The sequence below is a fragment of the Schistocerca gregaria genome, chromosome X, assembly GCF_023897955.1.
Source record: "Schistocerca gregaria isolate iqSchGreg1 chromosome X, iqSchGreg1.2, whole genome shotgun sequence".
Lineage (NCBI taxonomy): Eukaryota > Metazoa > Arthropoda > Insecta > Orthoptera > Acrididae > Schistocerca > Schistocerca gregaria.
Genome location: NC_064931.1, coordinates 274473106 through 274485253, shown reverse-complemented (window position 1 = coordinate 274485253; position 12148 = coordinate 274473106). Strand labels below are relative to the sequence as shown.

At 39.8% G+C, this 12148-nt stretch overlaps 1 protein-coding gene across 3 annotated transcripts in view; it reads left to right on the top strand.

Annotated features, from left to right (window-relative positions):
- Nucleotides 1–12148, top strand: part of LOC126297651 (proto-oncogene tyrosine-protein kinase ROS) — a 514014-nt gene that overhangs the window by 450508 nt on the left and 51358 nt on the right. For all 3 annotated transcript variants that reach the window (XM_049988732.1, XM_049988734.1, XM_049988733.1), the window contains exon 30: nt 887–1108. In XM_049988732.1, the coding sequence (XP_049844689.1) occupies nt 887–1108 (222 nt within the window). The remainder of the gene's footprint in view (nt 1–886; nt 1109–12148) is intronic.

Below are 12148 nucleotides of genomic sequence, written 5' to 3'. Positions count from 1 at the left end.
TAAAGGAGTTTTTCCCATCTTCATGGTTATCGCATAGATCTAAGTACATCATGTATTTGATTGTACCCTAGAAATGAAAGTCAAGGACAGTCCTAGCTGCTCATGCAACATTCATACCTGTTCCTATTGTTTTACCGAGAAAGGGATCTGCGTTGTTGGCACTCTGGTGCATTGCAGGGACAGGGGACATCAAGTACATCTCTTGTGTCCTCAAGAGTGGGCAGTTCTGTTTGGAGGAAGTTATATATGATCTCCTGTTCAACAGTCTTCAAAAAATGGGTGCCAACAACTTGCTTTCAGATGATACCACCCCAACAATTGACAGCCTGTCAGTGTTGATTACTTCCCTGATGCAGTAAGTGCAATGCATTAGATTATAGAGGCCTATTCCACTGGGTCCATATCACCAGTCTTTTTAGTGGACTGTAGTACAGTCTTAAATATTTGTATACCAAGTTGACTTCCTTCTCATACTTAGTACCTTTCAGTAGAAATCGTAGGTGTCTTTCTGGAAAGTATGTTACATATTCATAAATAGCTAAAAGTGTGGTCTACAATTCCATAAGATGGAATTCATCAAAGCAGATGCACACCAAGAGCAATTTTGTATATGCAGGAAGTATCTTCTACACATAATTTGTATGTTAATCCCTATAAAAGAAAATATCTCTTCTCTTTGAAATTTTCTCTAATGTCATAGTATGTGCTTCAATTTGTTTATGCGTCAAGATGCATTCATGCGTGAATAGTAAATAACATAAAATACACCAACTTGCTACCCAAAAACTACTGAAAACCAAACTTAGTTGAGTGTTTCATGGATTGCAGGTACTTACATGCTACTCGAAAAGTTTTGGCTTGTTATTTTAATGTATTGTTGTTGCAGGGGATCGACCTGGGCTGCCAGGAACACCTTCAGTGACAAATTTGCAAAAAGGTGTGTACAGAGTGATGTGGACACCATCTGATAGCAATGGAGCCCAGCTAGAACTCTATAGTCTTGAGGTGAAAGTGGATGGACCCAAACATGACCAAATAGACATGAATTCTACCCATGAACACGATGATACTGCACTGGAGGAATGGGTTACACAGTACAATGGAAGCGGTAAGAAACTGTTGAACACACAAGTAATACTCATGAATTGGTCACTCAAGAGACATTTTTGTGCTGCACTTTCTCAAAATATCTGAGAAAATTGAGCTCTTGACTAATTTTATCCTATAACTGATTTTGCGTGTTTATTTCACTTTATAACATTATTCCTACATATTAAATTGATATGGCAAAGCCTAAAGGTTCATCACTTATGTTGTAATTGAGTACTACAGGAATTCTTATGTTGTTTATGTATTATGTTACTCTTATTCAAAGTCACATAGGTTTTCCTCAATTTTTCTCCATGAAAAGCTTCTTTCAGTTACTGTTGCTTGCCTCGAATTATGTTGCTATGCTCATTTGATCTTGCTTCTAATTTTTTGGAAACAAAGAGCAAGCAAGATGTTGTCTTATTCGGAATACTATAATTTATCGTTTGTTCTTTGTGTTCTAGCCAAACATCTTCATTGATTTTTCTTGCTTTTCATAAGCTAATTGGAGTGCTAGTGTTACAATTATAGCATGTGCAAGTTATCGTAGGGTGCACAGTATTCAGTTTAATGTGTTTATTCACTGTTTTTATGTTTAAAAATGCACATAAGTTGTGCAAGATAAAATCACATGTGCTCAGATTTTATTTTCCCTTTTAATAGTTTCTCTTGTTAATAATTTAAGCCTGTGGCATAGTTTTTATATTAATTTCTTATTGTTTTTAGTATCAAAACTGTAGTTATTCTCTTCACAATATGATTCTGAATTTGTTCTTGAGTGTCTAGAATAAATTAATTGTATTACATTTTATTTAAATGGAAGTGTGAAAAGGAATTCTTTGGTTTTGAATTTCACTGATTATTTTCAGATTTACTAGCACAGAAAACCAAAGTCTGTGGGAGAGCAAGCGAGACACACACACACAGAGAGAGAGAGAGAGCGAGAGAGAGAGAGAGAGAGAGAGAGAGAGAGAGAAACACAAAGGGGGTGTGGATACACTTAGCACTGTCTCTGTTCCTAAGTATTGCTTGTTGTAAAACAGGATGCATTAACACAGTAAAGTTCTTGGCGGAAAACACAGCTGTTTTGTGAGCAGATAGATATGACATCCGGGATTTTTGTTGTTAAATATTTCTGTCCCTTAAGTAATAATGCAAGTCCAAATTAATGTCAGTGCTGTAATTGAAACATGTTCAGGGTAATTATTGACCTCAGTATTGCGAAGATACTTTTAATTTGCAAAAGTGCCACTACAGACCTATCAAAATTGTGGTGCAAGCATGAGTACTAGTAATTTTTTTTACATATTTATAAACAGCAGCTGAAGGTTAAGCTTTTAAGCTGGGAATCTGAGTACACAGTCATGTGCCATGAGTATCTGCAGTGTTGGTAACTAGGAAACCATTCACAACCCTCAGTATCACGGGTAAAACTATAATTCTCTGCCTTCCATTTATAATAATTGAAATGCAGAGATAGCTGTGTTGACACATCACTAAAATTTTTATTGAGAAGTATTGAGTCAGGAAAAATCAGAAACTATAACCTTTTCTCATGGAAAGAAAAGAAGGTGAAATTGTTTAGATGGCCAATCAGTATTTCAATATGAAATGCTTTCTTTACTTATCAAGCCAATGGGAATTTAAAGGAAAATGTACATGTACGTTTATCATAACAGATCTGTTGGAAACTCTTGGAAAGAGGCTGCACTATATGACTGTGTTCCCAAAATAATAATAATAATAATGATAGTAATAATAATAATAATAATAATAATAATAACCCCCGTGGAGGCATGGGAAAAGAATAGGCCTCTGGTATGCTCTGCCAGTCGTAAAAGGCGACGAAAAGAACAAACCACTAATAGGGCTAACCCCCCCCCCCCCCCCCATTTAGTGTGATTAGTTGGTTCAGGACAGAACTAATGAAGCCTCGGACAAGCGCTGTCATGGTCGAGGACGATGCTTGAACCCTATGCCCGTCCACAATGGTAACGACACTGCTAGCCACACGGAAAATTATTTAAATCCAAATAAAGGTGTTTTGCAGGATATGCTTCCTGCAACCACTCTAGAAGGAAAACAAAGACAGAGGATGAGATGGTCAGATGAAGTTAACTGACACCTCATGTTCTGTTATTACCAAGCAACAAACTTAGTAACCAACACAACTGGATACAGATCACAAGTATACACAACATTTATTACCAGATACCCAGAATTAAATTTTTTCACAGAACAACAACTAGCCGATCAGATCCGTGTAATAATAAAAAATAACAGGATACCCCAGTCATAATTAGAAAACATCAAACAACAGGTATAACAAATACTGGAAGAAAATAATGTGCTATCAGAAGAAGAAGAAAATACAGTAATGGACTCAAACATACTAGAGCAAACAAACAAAGAACACCACACATCAATTAAACAATCAGAGGAAAACGACATCTTAAGATGGTCACCAGAACAGGCACAAATAGAACACGAAGTGACACACATGTTACATATAGAAGAAAAATTTCAGCTGACATATATAGAATACAAAGACACAAATACAGACATTAGACCATTCTTGCATAGACCACCAAATAACCCATAAGTCAAAACAACAATAACAACTATCAACACAATCATACACAACAAAATAAATGAAAATACAACTATGGAAGAGTTACAACTACTGATATATATATATAGGAGCACTCACTACAGTAAATATACACACTAGGCAGAGATCAGAACCAACCAACACACAGAAGAAACCCACAAAACCAGCATGGCAACACAGGCTACAGATCAGAATAGAAAAACTAAGAAAAGACATCAGACAGCTAACAAAATTTATAAGAAATGAAATATCAGACAAAAAATGAAAAAGGTTAGGTAAAATCTCACAACAAGAAGCGATAGGGAAAACACACTAAACCAGAAGATTACATATTGGATAACCACAGCGACTGCATAGAAGCGATGGAAAAAACAGATGCCTATAAATATCTAGGATACAGACAAAAAATAGGAATAGATAATACAAATATTAAAGAAGAACTAAAAAAATGTAGACAAAGACTAACAAAAATACTGAAAACAGAACTGACAGCAAGAAACAAGACAAAAGCTATAAATAGTTATGCTATACCAATATTGACCTACTCATTTGGAGTAGTGAAATGGAGTAACACAGACCTAGAAGCACTCAATACACTTACATGATCACAATGCCACAAATATAGAATACATCACATACATTCAGCAACAGAAAGATTCACATTAGGCAGAAAGGAAGGAGGAAAGGGCTTTAACGACATAAAAAACCTACATTATGGACAGATAGACAATTTAAAAAAATTCTTTATAGAACGAGCAGAAACTAGCAAAATACACAAAGGAATCACTCATATAAATATATCAGCTACACCACTACAATTTCATAATCACCTCTACAACCCTTTAGATCACATAACATCAACAGGTACGAAGAAAGTAAATTGGAAAAAGAAAACACTACATGGCAAGCACCCGTATCATCTAACACAGCCACACATAGATCAAGACGCATCCAACACATGGCTAAGAAAAGGCAATATATACAATGAGACGGAAGGATTCATGATTGCAATATAGGATCAAACAATAAACACCAGAAATTACACCAAGCATATTATTAAAGATCCCAATACCACAACAGATAAATGCAGACTTTGCAAACAACAAATAGAAACAGCAGATCACATCACAAGCGGATGTACAATACTAGCAAATACAGAATACCCCAGAAGACATGACAAAGTAGCAAAAATAATACATCAACAGCTTGCCTTACAACATAAACTTATAAAACAACATGTTCCCACATACAAGTATGCACCACAAAATATACTGGAGAATGATGAATTCAAATTATACCGGAACAGAACCATTATAACAGATAAAACAACACCACATAACAAACCTGACATCATACACACCAATAAAAAGAAGAAATTAACACAACAAATGGAAATATCCATACCCAATACAACAAATATACAGAAGAAATCAGGAGAAAAAAATTGAAAAATACATCCAACTGGCTGAGGAAGTCAAGGACATGTGGCATCAGGATAAAGTTGACATTATACCAATTATACTATCAACTACAGGAGTCATACCACACAATATCCTCCAGTACATCAACACAATACACCTACATCCAAACGTATATATACAACTACAGAAATCTGTAGTTATTGATACATGTTTAATTACCCAAAAGTTCCTAGATGCAATGTAACATATACTGTACAGTTAAAAGGAAGTCATGCTTGATCAAGGTCTGTGTCACTTTCCATTTTTAACCAGACATAACGTCTGAGAAAAGAAAGAAATAATAATAATAAAACATCTATGTGAAGTGATTTTACCATCTGCCCACTTTGCATTTTCTTCCTTTCATCTGACCAAGTTGTTCCTGTCTTGAATTTCTTGACATCCTGGCTCACTTTCGACATAGGTACTATATACTTGAATGTTTGCCTGTCATATATATCTGACACTGTTATGCCAGTTTCTTTCAGATCTTTTCTCACTTTGGTGAACCACTTCATGTTCTTAATGCTTTCTTTGTATTCTAGAATCTGTTTAGTTTGGGTGTCTGACATTCTCATGATATGCCCATAAAATTTCAGTTCACATTTCTTCATGTACTACATTAGATATCTGTTTGGTCTCTTGTCTCCCACAATTTTTAGCCTTTTTCTGTCTTATTGGGCCCTAGGATTTTTCTGATGATTCCTCTCTTTGTTTTTTGATTTTCTAGTGCACCTTTCTGATCCATGTCCAACATTTCTAATGCATATAAGGTTTTTATCTTGATGACACTGTTGTGACATCTCACTTTTACATTATGTGTATGTGATTTATTGTAGGTAATACCATCACTCTGCCTCACTTCTGCTTTAATCTCGAAGGCTTCTGATAACTCTAATATGAATTTATTTCAGGTTTGGTATTTGTTAAAGTCTGTTTGATAATTCCCACTGTCTTATCGAGGCCCGCCTCTTCCAGTTCTCAGATCAGAGGTGGTCTGTCTATAGAGCATATGCCTTTTTGAAATCTACAAAGGTGCATAAGGTTTCTCTGCTTCTCATTGCTTGGTATCTCAGGACTGTTTTTAAACTGAGTATCTATTCAGCACAAAATCTTCCTGGGCTGAAGCCTGCTTGGTATTCTCCTATCTAGTTTTTCAGTTGTAATTGTGTTCTATCCAGGAGGTATTGTGACAGAGTTTTACATGCAGCAGGCAGTAAAGTGATCCCTCTGTAACTTTTAACATCAGTCCTGCTAGAACCCTATACATAATACTTGGATGTGCACTGTGACACTAGGCCACCAGTGTGCTACACTTTGAATATTCCACCAATGACATCTGCATTGGCCAGTCACCAGGGGCCACATGTGGCAGGTCACACAACTTGTGCACATGGCATGGCATCTGCTGCACCATGTACTGAACCCTCCTGTTTATAAGCACAATGGGAAGGCGCTCACTCTGATATTGTGTTATTACTTATTGCCAGCAACTTCTTGTGTAAGTATCTGGATTGTTTCTATGTTTATGTCTATGTTCTCAATCTTTTTTTGTTTGTATGTGGAAGAAGAATAAACTTTGGTTCAGTGTGGCTGTACTGTTGTTTGTGTTGTACGTTATGACACAATTGGCAATGAGTGTGGTGTTCACTTCCATGTACTCAGTCCATTGGTTGTTCTTTCAGTTCTGCTGGTTGTGGAGACAGTGCTCAACTCCCTCCTCAAGCAGGAGCAGACTTTTACAGTTGCTATCATGAACTTGTTGGGCACATTGACTGTGCATGCTCCCATGCCATCAGTGTACCTGCTGCCCTTTTCCCCTTTTGATGCGGCCAGAGAGTGGGAGACTATGAGAAGCAGCTTCAGCAACACTTCCTCCCCTTTGATGCCACTGATGCAAACATGTATGAGGCTTTGTTCCATTCTTGGATTTCTCCTTTAATCTACCAGTTGTGGCATTTAGTCCTGCCCCAGGAACCTGCCTCACTTTTGTTTGATGAAATGTGTAAGTTGTTGTCAGATTATCACCACAAATGCATGCCATTGCAGTGTGTGCAAAGTTTTATCAATGTCATAAACAGGCCCCAGTCCTGCTGGGCATGGGCAGCTGAATGCTGTGGCCTCAGTCACAAATGTCAGTTTCTTACCCACACTCACCTTTATTCGTATGCTGATTCTATGGTCCATGATGCCATCACTCTGTTGTCTCCTGAACAGGACGTGCATCAGTGCACACCACAGAGTGAGAATCCACCTTTGCCTGATGTGTTGAATACTGATCAATCTTTTGAGGTGTATCATGCTGCAGATGATCAGATTGAGGTTTGGTGTGACATCTCCACGGTGGCTCCTGTTCCTGATGGTTGGGTGTGAGTCACTTCTCTGTAGAGGGGGGGGGGGGGGTAGGGGGGTAGGGGGGGGGGGGGGACTTTGTAGCTGTACAATCGAATCGTGCCCTCTGTGCTGCCCTGGACAATGATGTTCCAAACAAGGAACAAGGACAACCACAGCAACGGCAGCACTCTGTGCTCCCATCTTGCCTATACTGTTTCGTGCAACATGACAGGGCCACGTGCCCAAAGTGCCAGGCAATTTGCAACAACTGTAGGAAAAAAGGACATAAAGCATCTGTGTATTGTTCTTATCCCCCTTCTGTGGGCATGGACATAGATATTAATTGCATGCCTTCAGTGCTTATGAATGATAACAAATAGTTTATTGAAGTGCAAGTGATGGACAAAGTACCTGGTCTACAATTGGACACAGGTGCAGCTGTGGCCTTACTGAGCTCACAAACTTATTTGAATGTGGAATCTCCAGCATTTTCTTTGGTTACTCAATGTTTGGTATTTTACAAAAAGAAGCATATATCAATTTTTCAGCAATTTACAGCTTATATACACTATGTATAAAACTGTGGTTTGTTCCTTGAATTTTTTAGCAATGGATGATGCTGATGCCATAAATTTTTTTGTTCTGGATGCTTTCAGTGCTTTTGGTTTTTCCTTTTTTGATACAGCGCACCTCATTGCTGACCTGGTCCCTTACCACCAGTTAGATTCTCTGTGTTTTGAGTTCTCGTCTCTCTTCTTGAATGGGTTATGTTGTGCCACTAATTTTGTGGTCCACATTGTCCTGAAACCAATGGTGCAACTGTGTTTTTTCAGTGAGTGCCCTGTTCCAGTGGCTTTTCATGATGAAATTAAAGTGGAATTGGACATGCTGATGTCACTAGGGGTCATACAGCCACTTACCTTAAGTGAATGTAAACAAACCAATTCGACAGCTTTGCCTCTGCAGCAACTTTAAAGTTTCAGTTAACACTCAACCTATCATTGACACCTACCTTTTGCCCTGTTTGGGCAAGTTATTGGCTAAACTTGTTGGGGACCAATTTATCTCCAAAACTGAAGAATCTCTAGCCTATTTACAGGTTCCGTTGGATGAGGATTCTAAATGGCTCCTTGTGGTTAACATACACTTTTGGTTGTACCAATGTCAGCACTTCCTGTTCAGTGTGGCAGGCACCCTAGCAATTTTTCAGTTTTTTTTTGGAACGATGTCCATTCACAATGCATTAAGTGTCTCAATGACATTGTTGTGATGGGTGAATCCACAGAAGAGCATTTGCATAACTTATGCACCTTGTTCATGGACTTACATATTCCAGGGTTGAAATTCAATTTGGCCAAGTCACACTTTTTTCAACCATCCATGGTGTATTAGCAGTTTGAAGTTCCTCAGGATGGTGTTAAGCCTTTACGTCATCATGTCACTGTGATCACAACTGTGCCTCACGTACAGATGTCAAAGAACTCCAAGCACTTTTAGGTTAAATTGCTTACTATCACAAATTCATTCTGGGTACAGCTGTGTTGGTCCATCTCCTCCTTGTGTTTCTCCACAAGAACGTTCCTTTTCAGTGGACGCTGGCCTGCAAGCCTGCATTAATGCTTTCGAAATCTAAATTATATTCTGCTTCTTGTTTGACTACTTTCCATCCTGGCCATCATCTGGTTTCGGCTATGGATGCCTCCAAATATAGACTCAGGGCCATTCTCACACATCATCATAAGGATCATTGCAAACATCCAATAGCTTATGCAACAAAAAATACTCAACTCCACTCAGCAGTACTAGTCCAAAGTTGATAAGGAATTACTTGCTACCATCTACACCCTCAAAAAGTGTCTTTTGTTCTTGTACTGATCACAAACCCTTGGTTTTGTTGTTTAATCCTTGTACTTCATTGCTTGACAAAGCAGCACATCACCTACAGTGTTGGGCCTTATTTTTGTCTCGCTACAACTATGAAATACATTTTGAATGTACAGTGCAGCATGCCACTGCCAATGTACTGTCCTGGCTTCTTATGGGGTTGGATCCTGCTTTTTATCAGGATGAACTCCTTTGTTTTCATTTAGATGTTGAGATGTGATATACTGTGTAAGGATTTTGCATTGCAGATTCCTGGATCACAGCTGCTCTCACTGCTGATCCAGTTTTGTATCAAATTGTTGATCTTGTTCAGCATGATTGGTCAGACTGGGCAAGGCTATTTTTCCCTCCATCACTACCTCTCAGTATTTGATGATGTTGTTCTCTTAGCTATGGACAGGCTGTCACTGAGAGTTGTGATCCCAGCTGCCTATGGTGGAATGTGCTTGAGCTTCTACACCAAGGACGTTGGTGGGTCTTGCATACCATTTTATTGACCCTTCACCATTTGTTTTGGCCTGGAATCGATGGTGACATCATACTTCTTGTCACGGCTACTCTCAGTGTGCTACCCAACAGGCGGCGCGGGATGGACAGCAGTGTGTCTGTGGTCCACACTACAGCATCCATGGGAATGTATGTATGTGAAGATGGTATCTGTTCTGTCAGACATGTCCAAAGGAACAGATACCATCTTCATATAGATAAGGCTTACTGGCCAATGATCTTCAGTGCACATGCACTCACATTGCTCAAACTCTTATGAGAATTGGTAGATTGACTGCCGTGAGTAATGAGTATAGTGGGCATGAGCACTACAAATGTAGTGTGTGGACAGTAAGTTGGAAATGTGGGTCTCACGGTGAGTGCGCCAGAGGTAAGTCTCTGCAGTCACACTATCCTCTGTGTCCTCGATGGCTCAGGTGGATAGAGTGTATGCCATGTAAGCAGGAGATCCTGGGTTCAAGTCACTGTTGAGGCACACATTTTCAGCTGTCCCCGTTGATATTTATCAATGCCTGTAAGCAGCTAATTGTCTGGATTTCATTGTAATTTCATCCATGTTGATTTTGTGGGACTGTTCACATATTCTTACTGATTGTTAGTTGTCGATGTTTTCTCTAAATTTCCGTATGTTATCCACTGCCCTTCAATGTCAGCTGTAGCTGTGATTCAGGCCATCTCCAAGATTTTTCTCTATTGATGGCTTACCTTATATGCGTGCAATGCATAATGCTCTACAGTTTTTGTCTCAGATCTGCTATGATTTCTGTGCCTATCATGGTATTCGCAATGTGACTGCTCCTCCTTTCCACCCTGAATCTAACGTCAAGGTGGAACATCTCGTTTGCATGTTCAAGGTTCAAATGAAGAAGTAGGTTCCAACCTCCTCCATGTGCAATGCCTTGACATGCTTCTTGAATTGCTATAGATTTATGCCAGTGAGTTAGTAGAGTCCAGCCGAAGAGCTGCTTGGCTGCTAGCCATGCACCCTCCTGTATCTGCCCATGATGCCCCACATCACATGGCACAGCCCTCAGTGCAGTTTGCTCCTGGCTCTGTGGTCCAAGCTTGAGGGTTCAGCCACTGTCTGAAATTGATTCTGGCCATGGTCCACAGCTGTCAAGCCCACTGCACCTTTATGGTGTCCATCAGTTACGGGCCAGTGGTGCGCCACCATGATCTGCTGCATCCTCATGGCACAGGAAGGGCTGTGGATCTGCCACTAGCTTTGCCTCCTCCTTCAGTCCCTGTCCCAGCCTCCTGTTATGTCCCTACTGTGGGGGCAGATCTGCCACCCTTGTGGATGTCACTGCCTCCTGCTTCTCCTCCTGTGCGTGCTGCCAGACCTTCTGCAATGCTTCGCTGCCACTGGAGACACCAGTGCTGGCTGAGATAGCACCTTGGGGTCTTCCACACTGGTGCTCTGTACCGAATGGCCAGTGCTTTCACCATCGGCACAGTTCCACCACATTTTGAAATTGGACATTGATATGTGACCAGCACCCTTGTTACTGGTCCTCTCTTGTGGTATTATACAGGGGAACAGTCACTGTGCATGTCCACAGCCATGCCACTTTATCTGCTACTCACTGGTTCCAAACTGGAGTCTCCTTCAGCTGCCACTGACAGTGAAGTGCCCTTTCCCCAAGGGTGGAGGGGTTCTATAATCCTGTGCATAATACCTAGATATGTGTCAGAGCACCAGGCCATGGGTGAACTACACTTTGAATATTCCACCAACATCATCTGCACAGGCAGGCCACCAGAGCCCTCCCGTGGTGTGCTACATGACTTGTGCACATGGCACAACATCCATTGCTATGTCTGTTAGGGCTGTGCAGTAAGCACTCACTCTCATATTGTGTTCTTACTTATTGTCAGCAACTAATTGTATTAATATATGGATTATTTCTATGTTTGTGTCTATGTTCTCAACCAGGTGCAGCTTGTAATTAAGGGCTCTAGGGCAGAGCCACACCAAAATATTTATTTAAAAAAGTTTCTCAATAACGTATTACAGGATTTCAATATTCAGAACGCATTTCTCATATTTAGCCACATGGATTTAATTAATGTTGATCGATGTTTTTGGAACTGTATATATGTAATATCAAGCAATGTTTTTCAAGCAGGTAGTAGCTAATTTTAAGGATGAGCCTTGAAATGCCACTTAGCTCTGTGTAGCAGAGGTTTGGGGGCGTGGCTTCATTGGAGTACATCTCTTATGGGTATCCCAAAGGCTCTGGTGTTTCAGCCTAAGAATATC